The sequence below is a fragment of the Aulonocara sp. 'chitande type north' Nkhata Bay genome, linkage group LG13, assembly GCF_057382095.1.
Source record: "Aulonocara sp. 'chitande type north' Nkhata Bay isolate Kocher_YH1m ecotype deep benthic linkage group LG13, A_spYH_male_GT1.1, whole genome shotgun sequence".
Lineage (NCBI taxonomy): Eukaryota > Metazoa > Chordata > Actinopteri > Cichliformes > Cichlidae > Aulonocara > Aulonocara sp. 'chitande type north' Nkhata Bay.
Window position 1 is genome coordinate 10940683 of NC_141356.1, and position 12894 is coordinate 10953576.

At 45.9% G+C, this 12894-nt stretch overlaps 1 protein-coding gene across 4 annotated transcripts in view; it reads right to left on the bottom strand.

Moving 5' to 3' along the window:
* LOC147315706 (echinoderm microtubule-associated protein-like 6) overlaps positions 1-12894 on the bottom strand; it is a 67693-nt gene that overhangs the window by 40546 nt on the left and 14253 nt on the right. For all 4 annotated transcript variants that reach the window (XM_086258695.1, XM_086258692.1, XM_086258693.1 and 1 more), the window contains exon 2: positions 1315-1474. In XM_086258695.1, coding sequence (XP_086114821.1) covers positions 1315-1474 — 160 coding nt within the window. The remainder of the gene's footprint in view (positions 1-1314; positions 1475-12894) is intronic.

A 12894-nucleotide genomic window follows, 5' to 3' on the forward strand; every position in this document is an offset into this window, starting at 1 on the left:
ATGTTTGTGGAGTCCTCAGAGGTGTTTCAGCAGCACGATGGGGTCGCACACAAAGCATTAATAACTGTGCTGATTGACACAGAGAGGAGCCCTGTGAGGACACAAGGGTCTGACACGAACTTTAGCGCGATGTCTGCGTTCTTCTTCCAAAGAATCAAAGTGCATCGTGCCAGAGTCTGAAGACCAGGCGTGCTCGCCTCTGACAGAGCGACCTGCGGTAAATCGATGCAGCTGTAGAGAAAATGATGTGAGGTTGATGCTGTGTGTGAGTTTAGGACAGGTGGGTTGCACCGCACTCATTTTCCACCTTTGACTGTAAGTTACTGAACCAAAGTGATGGATGATGTCATTACTTTTATCATCATCCTCTCAGCTCACTCTGCCCTTTTCCTGCCCCTCCTTCCTCTCACCGAGTCATTCTTCTATGACCTTTGGGTTGATGCAGGACACACACACACACACACACAGATTGATTATTGGGCTTTGACTGACCCCGATAAACTTCATAATGCTTCATTATCTCTGCAGAAAAATTTACTGCCCACAGCCCTGATGGACGACTAAATCTTTGTCACGTTTCTAAAGCGGAAATTTCAAAACTCATCTGACAAAAGCCGCCAGGACACATTCAGCCTCAGAGGTCTGCTTATCGTCACATCAAGCATCATGAGGGCCCCACGGGCAGAGTCATAATCTGGGTCCCAGTAAACCCAAAAAACGGGCCTCAAGTCCTGTTACTAAGCAATAATATCAGTCGACAGCACCGATGACGGCGTTTATGTGGACCACAGATTCCCACTGGGCCACACGGGCTTATTTACTCAAAACCACAGACGGTATCAAAGATGTCACGAAGCCTGAGAGTGCAGCGAGCGCGGGCTGGATGGTCCTTATTTCTAATGTTTTACTCAGTGTGACGCAAAGTGTCGCACTTCTAAAGGAGCAGAAATCTTGTTGCTGTCGCCCCCTGGTGCTCATTAAGAATAATGCAGGACTTTCATCGTTCATGCTTTTTATGCTGGATGTGTTTGTGTTCAGCATAAATGTCAAATCTTTGTCAAAATCCTTCACATAGAAATGATCCCACCAGCTGCAGGGTCTCAGTGTTGAAGATTACATTACACTGCATGCTGTAGATTTAAGGTGGATTATTAATTATTAATGCAGCTCATTCATTCACATGAAAACTAAAGAGTTTCCAGAAAATTTACATTTGATTCCAGCCTTATCTTTAAAAATCATAGTCTTAGACTGTGTGTGTGTGTGTGTGTGTGTGTGTGTGTGTGTGTGTGTGTGTGTGTGTGCGCGCGTCACCTGTCCATCAGCGCTGAATGCGAGGCAGGCGATGCCGTGTGTGTGTCCGTCACGCAGCAGTGACACGGTCTGGGCGGTGAAGGTGTCCCACACACACACATACGGATCCTTGCCCACCTGACCCGTCGCCACCAGGGAGCGCTCCGGGTGCAGCGCCAGGCTGAAGGGAGGAAAGAGGCGGAGACGTTAGAAAGACAAAGGACGGAGGGGAGGAGACAGGTAATAACACAGACGACCAATCAGAGAACATATGGCTATAAGGTATACGCAGGAGTAAAGGAGCACTCAAAACTTTACTCAGGCAAACAAAGAGCTGCTTTAAAACTACAACACACGCACGAACATCACAGCAGTGACTGTGGCAGCGTTTTTACATCATTTTAAAGATTTAATGTTGGAACCGATTCGTCACTCGCAGCTTTACGTGATGGATTTGGTGTCACACAGTGGTAGAAGTGATGAATCATCATAAACATGTAGAAATAAACTTTTTAATGAATGTTAGAGTGAAATGTTAAATGCTGTCGTTGTTGTGCTTAAATCTGTAAACCTTGTTTTAACCTGTATGTTTAGAGATTTTTCTGTTCCCCACATCGAGGGTAACAGCACACTGCATGTAAGCTTCTGGTCCTTATTTAGGGAGGATGTTTTACTTCCTGCCCTTTATGGCCTCACCTGTGCTTCTGTGTGGTGAGACTGTTAAAAAGGGGTTGAGTCATATGCAGGGTGAGGGGAGGTGACCCTTTGCGATCAGCAGGAAGTCACACAAAAACACCCACATGCACACACACACACTGCTGCTCTGAGGATCTGACCAGGCTCCCCTTGCTAGCAAGTTGAGCTGTTTGTCTTTCTTTCTTCACGGGTGATGAGTCTTTGAACCAGCGAGGCCTGCGAGGCGCAGACCCAACAATGATTTCGACATCTTCCAACAGCGTTGCCTTCGACGGCTGCTCAAGATCACATATCGGGATCGCGTTACTAACGAGGAAGCCGCTCCACGTCCAAGTCACCAAGCACCGGTTCAGATTCGCCGCTCACATCCTTCGGCTACCGGACCCGAGACCCACCCGTGTCGCGGTTCTGTGGAACCCGAGGAATGGAAAGAGACGGCGAGGAAGACCCAAAATAACTTGGAGGAGTACGTTCCTTGAAGATTCACGCTCGGCCAAGCTGTCATGGTTCGATGGCGTTCTCTTGTCGCCCGATGCGCCGATCGGCGCGGGAGGATCGTTCTTCGTCTCCCGTTCAGAGGGTCAATGTTCTCCTTTGCAGACAGCGCTATAAATACACCTGCTGCTTTAATGGCATCATTATCAGCACACACACACACACACACACACACACACACACACACACACACACACACACACAGTCTCATGCTCTGTTATTGTTGTAAAGGTCGTGTTTCGTGACCTTCGCCGAGTCTCCTCACTGTGACCTCACAGACACCAGTTTATTTTCTGTCTCCTGTTTGAGAGGACGGACAAAACTGTCCGTCCTCTCAGATCCGGTGTGTGACACTCATGGATCCATTTTGCTGCTGCTGTCAGCCAATCAGCACAGTGAGGCGGGCTGGGCAGTTTTAGCCTGCTGGGATGGAGATGGCACGCGATCCCACAGGAGCTGGAAAACATGGCTGGATAAATGTGGGAACACCGTCCTTATCCTGCTGTCAGTAAGAGGAAAACTGGATTTCTGAGGGGAGGCTTGTTTCAGTCTGATAAAAAGAAGGCTTATTTTGAACTGTGATGGTAAGATAGAGCTGAACATGAGCACAATATTTGTAAAAGTTGAACATTTAATTGTTGACGCTCCTTTTTACCCAGCCTCAGCTCCCGGGGTCGATGGGTCAAAATAAACTGCTCCCATTTCTGGTGCGTTTACATTTTTATGAAATCAGGATGTTATTGTGTCTCCGTGTGCTGGTTCAGAGGATAAACATGAGCATCTGGAGGAACAGCAATAATAATAATAGTACGAACAGATTTACTCACAGGGGCTGATGTTCAACCAGCACGCTCACTGCACTGTGGTACCTGTAGCTTAACCTGAGACCTGTGTGTGTGTGAGTCTGTGTGTGTAGTTCGGAAAGGTCAGTGCATGCAGAGGTGTGTGACACACGGAGCAGCCGTGTATGAAATAATAGAAGCAGAAATAGAACAGGTGTGTCGGCCACGAAGCTCCATTGATCTCAGAGATGGTATCTCTCTCCACACACACACACACACACACACGCACACACACACACACACACACACACACACACACACACACGCTCAGACGTTCCTTCTCAACCTGCCAGCCAATGAGCCTGCAAGCTGCCGCGGTTGCTATAACAACCGTATTGCCAAGGGCAGGGAAGCTGAGGTCTGAGCATGACAACTGTGGAGCCAAGGTCACACACACACACACACACACACACACCTGAACACCCGTCTCTACTGGATGATACCCGACAACTTCCAGACGTCTTCTTCTTTGGTTTTTTGTCGTATTTATACTCTACTCTTTATCTCACTGACATTTGATAAAACCGAGCGTGTGTGTGTGTGTGTGTACAGCTACAGAGTTTATACTGGTAAATGGTCAAATGGCCTGCATTTGTATAGCGCTTTTCTAGTCCTTAAGGACCCCAAAGCGCTTTACACTACATTCAGTCATTCACCCATTCACACACACATTCACACACACATTCACACACTGGCGATAGCAAGCTACATTGTAGCCACAGCTGCCCTGGGGCGCACTGACAGAGGCGAGTAGAATTCATTTCTACTCAGTAGAAATGAATTCTCTCTCACATCCTTTCACACCCATGAGTCTGAACAGAAGGTCAAAGAAGGCTGTTATGGGCCGGATGACTAATTTACAAAGTATTAGAGAAAAGCAGGCTGGTCTAAAAATAAGAAAATCACCACATAAATGTGCAGCACTCACAGACGGGGGAATATCCTTCACTGTCATGTGAAACCTCCAATCAGAGCCACAGAGTGACACAAGCTTCAGATGTAAACAATGAAGCCAGGGTTAATGTTCCTTAAAGGTACAGTCAGCTTGTTTTTAGTTAAAGTAACATGGTTAGCACGCAGCACGCTGGGACTGAGTTAAACAGCAGCACACACACGCTGACCTCTGACCTGGAACCTAAAACCACACACACAGGCTCACAGGACTGTCTCCAGGTTTGTCTACAGACTCTTAATGAAAGATGAGCATCGTTAAAACTAAAACTGGGCTTTGTGACGACTTGTTTCTGTGTTTCCGTGTCTGCAGTGTAGGGCTGCCACAAACAATTATTTTGATAGTCGACTAATCAGATCATCATCCATTGGACGTAAAATGTACAGCTTATCCGGTCGTTAAGTGATGACGTGACGAATCCTACTTCCGGGTCTAAAGTAGTCTGCGTTTAATATGGCTTTTGTGTTGTTAACATGTTTAATGTTTTGTATTTTCTTCTATTTGAGCTCAAAAAGCTCCTAAAACAGTCAGTGATCACTGTTGACCTCCCTCGGCTTCTATTACCGCTAATCATTTATTTAAGCTCAGTTTTTAAAACCTTAGGATGTAACTACAGCCCAGCCCATGCAGCAGTATATGAATGACTAACCTCGTATTGTGGATGGATTATCTCAGTTGTTCTCCTGGCTGAAGTTTGGTCCTTTTACAGCATCCTGCCATGCGATTACATTTGTCCCTGACCACCGAGAACACTCACATTAACTTTTATCAAGTGGAAAAAAAGTTAGCTTGTTTATATTATGCTAACATAGCTGTGTCGCTAGCGGTCACGTAGCACATCATTATATACCAGCTAGCCCAACTTCAGTAACCCTACAAACGTCACTGCTGTTTCGTTTTCTGTCTTCATTTATGTTGGAAGTGATAACAGAGCTGTACGTTTGAATTTGTTTCCAAAACCCCGCAGTCAGGACATGCTATATTGTATTTAGATAGAAGCTAGCGAGCTAACTCCCTGCTAACTTCTAACTCCGTTAAATGTCATAAATTCCGTTTTCATGGATGCCTGGATGTTAAACTCAATTGTTACACCTGGTAGAGCAGAACGCTGATCATTTTATTAAAGATGAAAGACTTTAGACAGTTTTTAACTCTCAGTAATGCCATAGTGATCGTTTGATATATGGACCTGCAGCGGAGTTTAGGCCCAGACACGGCTAGTGACGTCAGACTGAACAACCGGATTGCACCAGCAGCATCTGCTCTTATATAACTATCACTAGCTTACAGCTTTAAGTGTGTAAGGTCTGTGCTAACTAAAAATAAAGACAAGATGATCGTTTATTAAATTTAAATGAAATTTGCAGATTGTTTCGGTGAAGTTTAATAAACTCCTTGCTATCTAAAATATAACAGGACACCGGAGTAAATTCTCGAGCATCTCACACTTCTGATAATCAGCTGTCTGCTTGACGTTTATTCAGCTGTGTAAAAACTATAACTTTAATCTCAGCCAAACCGATTTACTCAGGAACAAATAAAATACTAAAAAAAGCCAAACAATAACATTTTCAAGTTATCTAAGTGACTCATATATCATGTTTAACCTGAGTAGCGGCGGTGGGTTTGAAAACGATCTGCCGGGAGTCCGGTGTTCTCACGGCTCTAGTGAGCCTAGCCCCCGGCTAGCTATCGAGCTAGTGGGTAACAGACGTCTCCGAAAACGTCGGAGCGCTTTTGAAAATATGTGGTGTCTTGATAAACTGAGCCGATATTTGAGGTTTACACAGCTACATTCTCGCCTGAAAATATGTCAAACGTTTATTTTGTGACCCAGAAAGAATAATAAGAGTAATATTAAAACTAACTAGCTGCCGCCATTGTTGGAAACTGAGCTGGGCTGCGCTATGAATTCTGGGACACTGCTTCTTCTTCTTCGGGGGTTTAACGGCAGCTGGCATCCTTGTACATGCAGTGCTGCCATCTTCTGTTTCAGTCCGTTATTACACTCTTAAATCCTGCTACTTATTCCTGCGTCTTTTGGGATCTTACAAAGCTTCAAACGACGCGTCGACTATTAAATTAGTCGTTGACGATTTTGATAGTCGACTAATCGTGGCAGCCCTACTGCAGAGTGATGCTCCTCCTCTTCTCTAATAACTCATCCTTCTATCATCTCATCCTTGTGTTCTTCATCTCTTTTCACACTCTCTCGCTCACACGTCTCCATCGACTTAACGACTTACATTCAGAGGACTCGGTCCTCACAGTGTGACTTCATTAACAGATTTATGGCCTCACAACATGAGTAACACAAGCCCACACACTCGAGCACTTTGTGGTTATTTATAGCAGCTGCACTGATTTGCTGCTAATCATAGCCTGAGTGTGCAGCCCCGATAATGTGATTAATAAATGATTCACCTGCAGAGAGCGTGTGTCTAAATGTTTGGCACAAGAAAAAGCTGCGAGTGAACGATCGGATGGTTTCTTTCTGCACAAATATTTAATGCTGTTAATGAGCAGATTCATGCTTTAAAGGCTCTGTGAGCAACAGCTCTTTTTTACAATAATTTGAGCTTTTCCATACATATTACGGAAAATTAAAAACCTTTTATATATTTCATGGAATATTACAAAAATCAGACTTGGATAAAATATGTGTGCTGTGTCTATCCCACTGAAGCCGGGTGGCTGCTGTCTGCAGGAAGCCTGGCCGTGAAGGTGTGTCTGAGGAAACGTTACAGCAGGGTTGGTTGGTTTGTTGCTCTCACAGAGGCACACACACACCCCGACTCAAACATCGGCCCTGACCGCACTGTCATTCATTCACTGTTACACTAACAAACAGGGTCGCCTCTTTCCTGTCCAGAGGTTTACAGATGTGGGTGAAAGGCGGCGATGTTCTGCAGAAAAACAAACGAATCCCTCATGAAAGCCAACTCTCTGATATGGAGGCTCACCTGTGCCGGAATATTCATTTATTCTTTTTAATGAGAATATTATGAGTTCATTTTATATTAAATATTGAAGTTAAATGGGACCGCTGGACAACAGCTGTAAAGGATTTACATTAGTGTGTATTGTGATGTTTGATTGGCTCACCTGTGTGTGACGAGGACACGATGAGAGCGGGAGTCCTTATAATTTTCACGTGAGCGCTGTGGTCATATGCTCAGCTTCATAATTATTCTATAAACGCAGTAACAAACTGTCCGACAGGCTCGGAGCATACGGGGCGTCCTTGGTCTGATTGTGAAAGTTGTTACATTTTCATTACGATCTCTTCAGACAACGTCGACCAAAGAAACCAAAATCGTTACTCTAAATTTGAGGCACGTTTCATACGTGTGTTGACTGTAAATATGTTGTAATAACGCATCACTCTGACGAATGATGACGTCACTGTTATGGCTATTCGAGGGGTTTATAATTAATCACACGACATGTTTTCCACCTGAGAGCAGAGCTGCATATTTCCCTAAAATGCTCTTATTTTTCTAAATATGCAGCCTGAGGTGTTGGAGGAAGGCTGGGCCTTCGTTTACAGGGATAAGTGACGACGATGATTTTAGTGTAAAGAGTATAAAAGCATCAGCGTCTGCTTCCTGCTGATCAAAGCCTCATCTGAGAGCAACGAAGCGCCGAGCGGCCGCTGCTGCCAGCGGGGAGATCTGACTGAAGAGAGGCAATCTGGGAAACGTTCACATAGGAATTAATTTAAACTGAACACACACACACACACACACACACACACACACACACACACACACACACACACACACACAGCCAGATAATTTATTATTCATATGGCATTTACAGTATTCATTGGAGGATGTGTGCTCATTCCAGTTTAACTGGCACCATTACAGCTTCTTTCTGTGTGGACAAATGTTCATCCATCAAAGGACATTTGTGCATGATGAGGAGGGCTCACAGATTTATGATTGGAGGGGGGGGGCAGCTCTGCAGAGAGAGGAGCGAGTCTGAGAGAAACAGGAAGTTTATTTATTTCCTACTCCCAGCATGATGAGACTGTAATGAGCTGGAGACGACCGAACAATTTTAACCTCGTTTGCATTCAGCAGCGAATGATGAGTCTGTCAGCAGTCGACACAAGTATCATCTGAACATGCCAAACAGCATGAAGTCATAAGATCGCTCTGGTTCACAGCTTTGATCAGCGGATTTTCACATTTTTCAATAATAACCACAGAGTGTGTGTGTGCATTAAGAGTACAGCAGGTGCTGCAGTCAGCTGATCTGCTTCACGTCTGTGCAGGCTCTCAGTCATGCTTCACGCCACGTTTCACGTCTCATTGAAGAAGCTCGGGCATTCAAACCCCAGCGTCTCCATGCAAACAGGAAATGGAAATGGTTCACCTTCAAAATAAATGTTGTGCCATGTAAAACATGTTTTACTTTGAAGGCGAACCTTTTTCGAGTTTTACCACCACTGTGTGAGTGGTTAGTGAGCATTTGCAGACCAACAGAAAAACTACAGGTTACCATGGAAATAGGCTCGTAACCAAAGCAGTCACTGGGTGATTTTTGGTACAGCGCCGTCTTTGCCATTGATGTCGTCCGTCGAGGCTCAGATGCCTGCATGAGCCACTCGTAAACCTGCCGTCTGCTCACTTCATCAACACTGTCCTGATGAAGTGATGTTCTCAGGCACTTGTTTCAGGTCTGACTGAAGAAAACACAGAGTACATTTTGGGAAAGACAGTCCTGTTAGACTGAGACATGTGCTTTATCAAAGCTGATATTCATGCAAATCTGTCCAAAGCTGCAACGATCTCCTGGTTCATCCCTCAGAGGAGCAGTCACCTTTGACCTCGTCGCTACTACAGGCTCCTTTCCATTCTCGTAAACAGCCTGACGCACAGCTCTGAATGAAAAGCATGTAGGTGAGTTTATTTATAGCAGGTGGTGAAATCAGGGCAGCTTCTATAAATAGCCCAGAGGAACTCCTCCTCCTGAGCGTGCTCGCGGTCCTGCATCAAACAATAAAAGCTTGTTTTCCCCGCTCGACCTTGCAGAGATAATTGAGAACACTGGGGAGTCTGCTGGAAAAATATTTCCATAAACCATCTGGACTCTTCTCCTGCTGCTACCAACAGACTCTTACATTCACAAAATTCAGCATATTTACAACAAACTGAAAGGATTTTACAGACAAATGTTTCTGTGCTGGAAACCAGCCGAGACCGAATCAGGTGGAAATGACAGCCAATAACATCTGAAAGGATCCCACCTGACCTCAAAGCATCCAACATAAAAGCAGGTCTCAGAGGCACAAACGCAGTCGAGTCGGTTTTTTAATATCTCATCATTGTTAATTACACGTTGGTTGCACAGTGAGTCGGTTTCCTGTAAGTTTTACTTGAGTGGACACAGACAGCGACGGGCGGCTGTCACGGATGAACCGACACGCTGGAGCTCACGTCATGCACCGAGAAAATAAAACATTTCATGACTTCAAGTCCTTTCAGTTCAACTCAGGAGTAAGGCACAGCTCGTTATCAGCTAAAGATCCATCTACTATGGAAGAATCACAGGAACAGATTCAAATCTTCTCGTCAGGCTAAAGCGCAGAGCGTGTGGAGGCGGGATTCAGGACTTTAAATGATGATTCGCTTTAGAGAACCCCAACGTGAGCTCCCAGAAGAAGGAGGAGGAAGATGTTACAGGTCATCTTCAAAACGTCTTTTTACCAGGTGGGTGGAGCCAGTCACAGGAAATCTAGATTTCAGGGAGAGGAGCTAAAACAGCTCGTTTCAGACACAGAAGGCTTACTCTGAACTTGATTCATGCAAAGCTACTCCGGGAGAGTCCAACAATAAAAACGCTGAGCTGGAACGAGCAGAGCGGTGTGCTTTACTAGTTTTGAAGCACCTGACAGGTCGGCAGCTTTTATGCAGTATTTTTCTCTCAAAGCTGTGATCACATGACTGAGATCCACACCCAGCAGTCCAGAGCAAGTCTGTAAACCTGGGAGTCGCTGGCAGCGCCGAACAAACCAGTCCTTCTGAAAGTTACTGACCATCAGTCTTTTCAGACTTCAAACCGCCGTCTTCCTCCGTTTGTTCGCAGCTCGGAGGTTTGTCTGTGTAATGGAAGCAGATGATGTCGTCGCTGAGATCGGTTTGGTTTGAGCGCACAGAATCAGATCATCGCTTTGGGGTCGTGTACTTGGGGAAGTGCTGCTTGAATCCCTTCAACGAGAAATGATAGCGACATGCTCTCTGCTGGAGGATCCTCAACAGGCTTGCAGGCAGAGGAAAAGTTTCTGTTGAGTGAAATAAAAAACGTCTCATAAGAGTCTCGGAGGGAGGAAAGAAAGAACCTTTTCCTGACGCTCAGCCATCTTTTCTTTTAAAGGCCACACGGTTCAGTTTCTCTTTCTCTCCTCACAATAAGTAGCTTAAACTCAGCCCCCAGCCCTTTGAGAGCCGCACTGCAGAGTGACATAACACCCCGAGAGGTTTGAGTAAATCTGAGTGTGCCTGAGTGTGCGTGAGTGCCAACAGATCGTGGGAACACTGGCGGCCGCGGGGCAGATTAATGGTGGGATGCTGGACAGATAATTTCTTAGTCATCATCTTAATGAAGACCAGCGAGCTGTGAATCCACGGAGCCACCAGGTCTGCGCCGCACGCTGCCATTTACAGAGTCTGGCAAATGAACAGAAGCACGAAACAAAAGAGCCTTCAAGGAATTATTCCCTCTGCTTTTCACGAGTCATTGAGCAGCGATCTGGAGAGTGAAAACAGCCGCGCTCAACCCAGATTCTCCTCACTCGATCGGAAGGCGCACGCCGCCGGTTATTTATCGAGAACTTGGAATAATCTTAAATTATCGGAGCTTGTATCCCAGTCACGGACAGATTGCTGAATGAGCCCGGGGGGCGTATTTTACATAATGTGTTGCAGTGTTTAGTGCAACGTGTGTGCAGTGGAGTGTCAGCAGTCAGCCGGCCTCTCTTCATCAGCTCGGTGACCTGAATGCTCAGCTGTAGTGTTTCAGCCCACATCGTCACCTGAGAGCCGAAGTGAAACCAGCTTCAACCTCCGGGGCTGGAAAATAAAGCTGAAATGTGCAGTTCCTCTAACGTCCAGCAGAGGCAGCAGTGACTCCCATTTTTAAACTTTAAAGCAGAAATAAACATGTTTACAGCCTGATACACAAACCGCCTCTACTTGCCTCCTTCATAACACCTGTACAGGAGGGAGGAGGCTTTTAGATTTCACCATTATTAGGGGCGTGGCCTCTTTGACTGACAGGTGGATGGTGACACAGGTGGCTGTAGCTGCTAGCTTCACCTGAACTGCACCTGTGGGCTGTGTTTGTGCTGTTTGTAATTATCTGACCAATGACATGTGCATGTTGTTGCTGCACACCTGCAGCATGCACACAGCAGATTGAGATTATTGTGTGATAACAGGCTCTGAGTTTGGACGTGCATCATCAAATGTGACTTTTAGATTTCTTCAGTTTTAAACGGCTGACAAAAACAAGCTCGCCCATTCATCTCGTCCCAGTTATCCCATTCAGGGTCGTGGGGGTGCTGGAGCCTCTCCCAGTTGTCACAGGCTGAGAGGCGGGGTACACCCTGGGCAGGTCTCCAGCCTGTCGCAGAGACACAAACATTCACACACTGATTCAGAATCACCAGTTAACCTCACACGTGTGCCTTTGGACTGTGACAGGAAGCCCGAGAGAATCCAATGCTAACATCACACAACCAGAAATAAGCTCACAGAAATGCAAAATAACCAAAAAAGGCACAAAAAGGAGAAAACACGACTCCAAAGACGCTGCAAACAAAACATCTGCTGCAAACTTTACTTCACACGAGAGCCAGCAGCATCTCTGCAACCGTGAACGCATCACTGACCACTCAGCTGCTAACTACAACAACAACACTAACTCCCATCTTCATCCCGCCTGATCAGCTCTGCCACTTCCTGTTGAGAAGGAAATGAGCTACTCTTTGCTTCACACACACACACACACACACACACACACACACACACACACACACACACACACACACACACTGCCTGCGGTGTCCCTGCTAGTTAGCGTTAGCTGCTCAACTGGTTGGTTTAGTGGTTGCTGATGATGCTCATGATGCTGCTGATGATGATGATGAGCCTGCAGGTCTGACTGCCTCTCTGCTTTCTGTGCTAGCAGATGCATGAAGTCCAGCCCTCCTTCATCCAGCAGGGACGTCTACACAGTTTCATTTAAGTCCCCTTGTCTGTAGTTTCTTTGCTCTAATCGCTTCCTGCAAACTGTTGTCTGTGAGGTAAGAGGACAAACACCGGGCGCAGCTTATCCACTGAAAGGCGGCTCATCGGGCAAGCAACTAACACCAGAACCCAGACGTCCTAAAAACCCTACAGATGCACAGAAACTGCTGCTCAGGGAGGAGGGTGAAGGAGGCTTCATCAGAGCACATTTACTGTAAACCAGTGCAGCGTGTTTGGAAGATGCTCTGAAGCTTTGCTGCTGTAAAACCAACAGGAACAGCCGTCTGCTCTGAGCAGGTCATAGACTGTATATCAAAGATGGACAGCTTAATATGACCTAGTATGATGTGCAAATTAA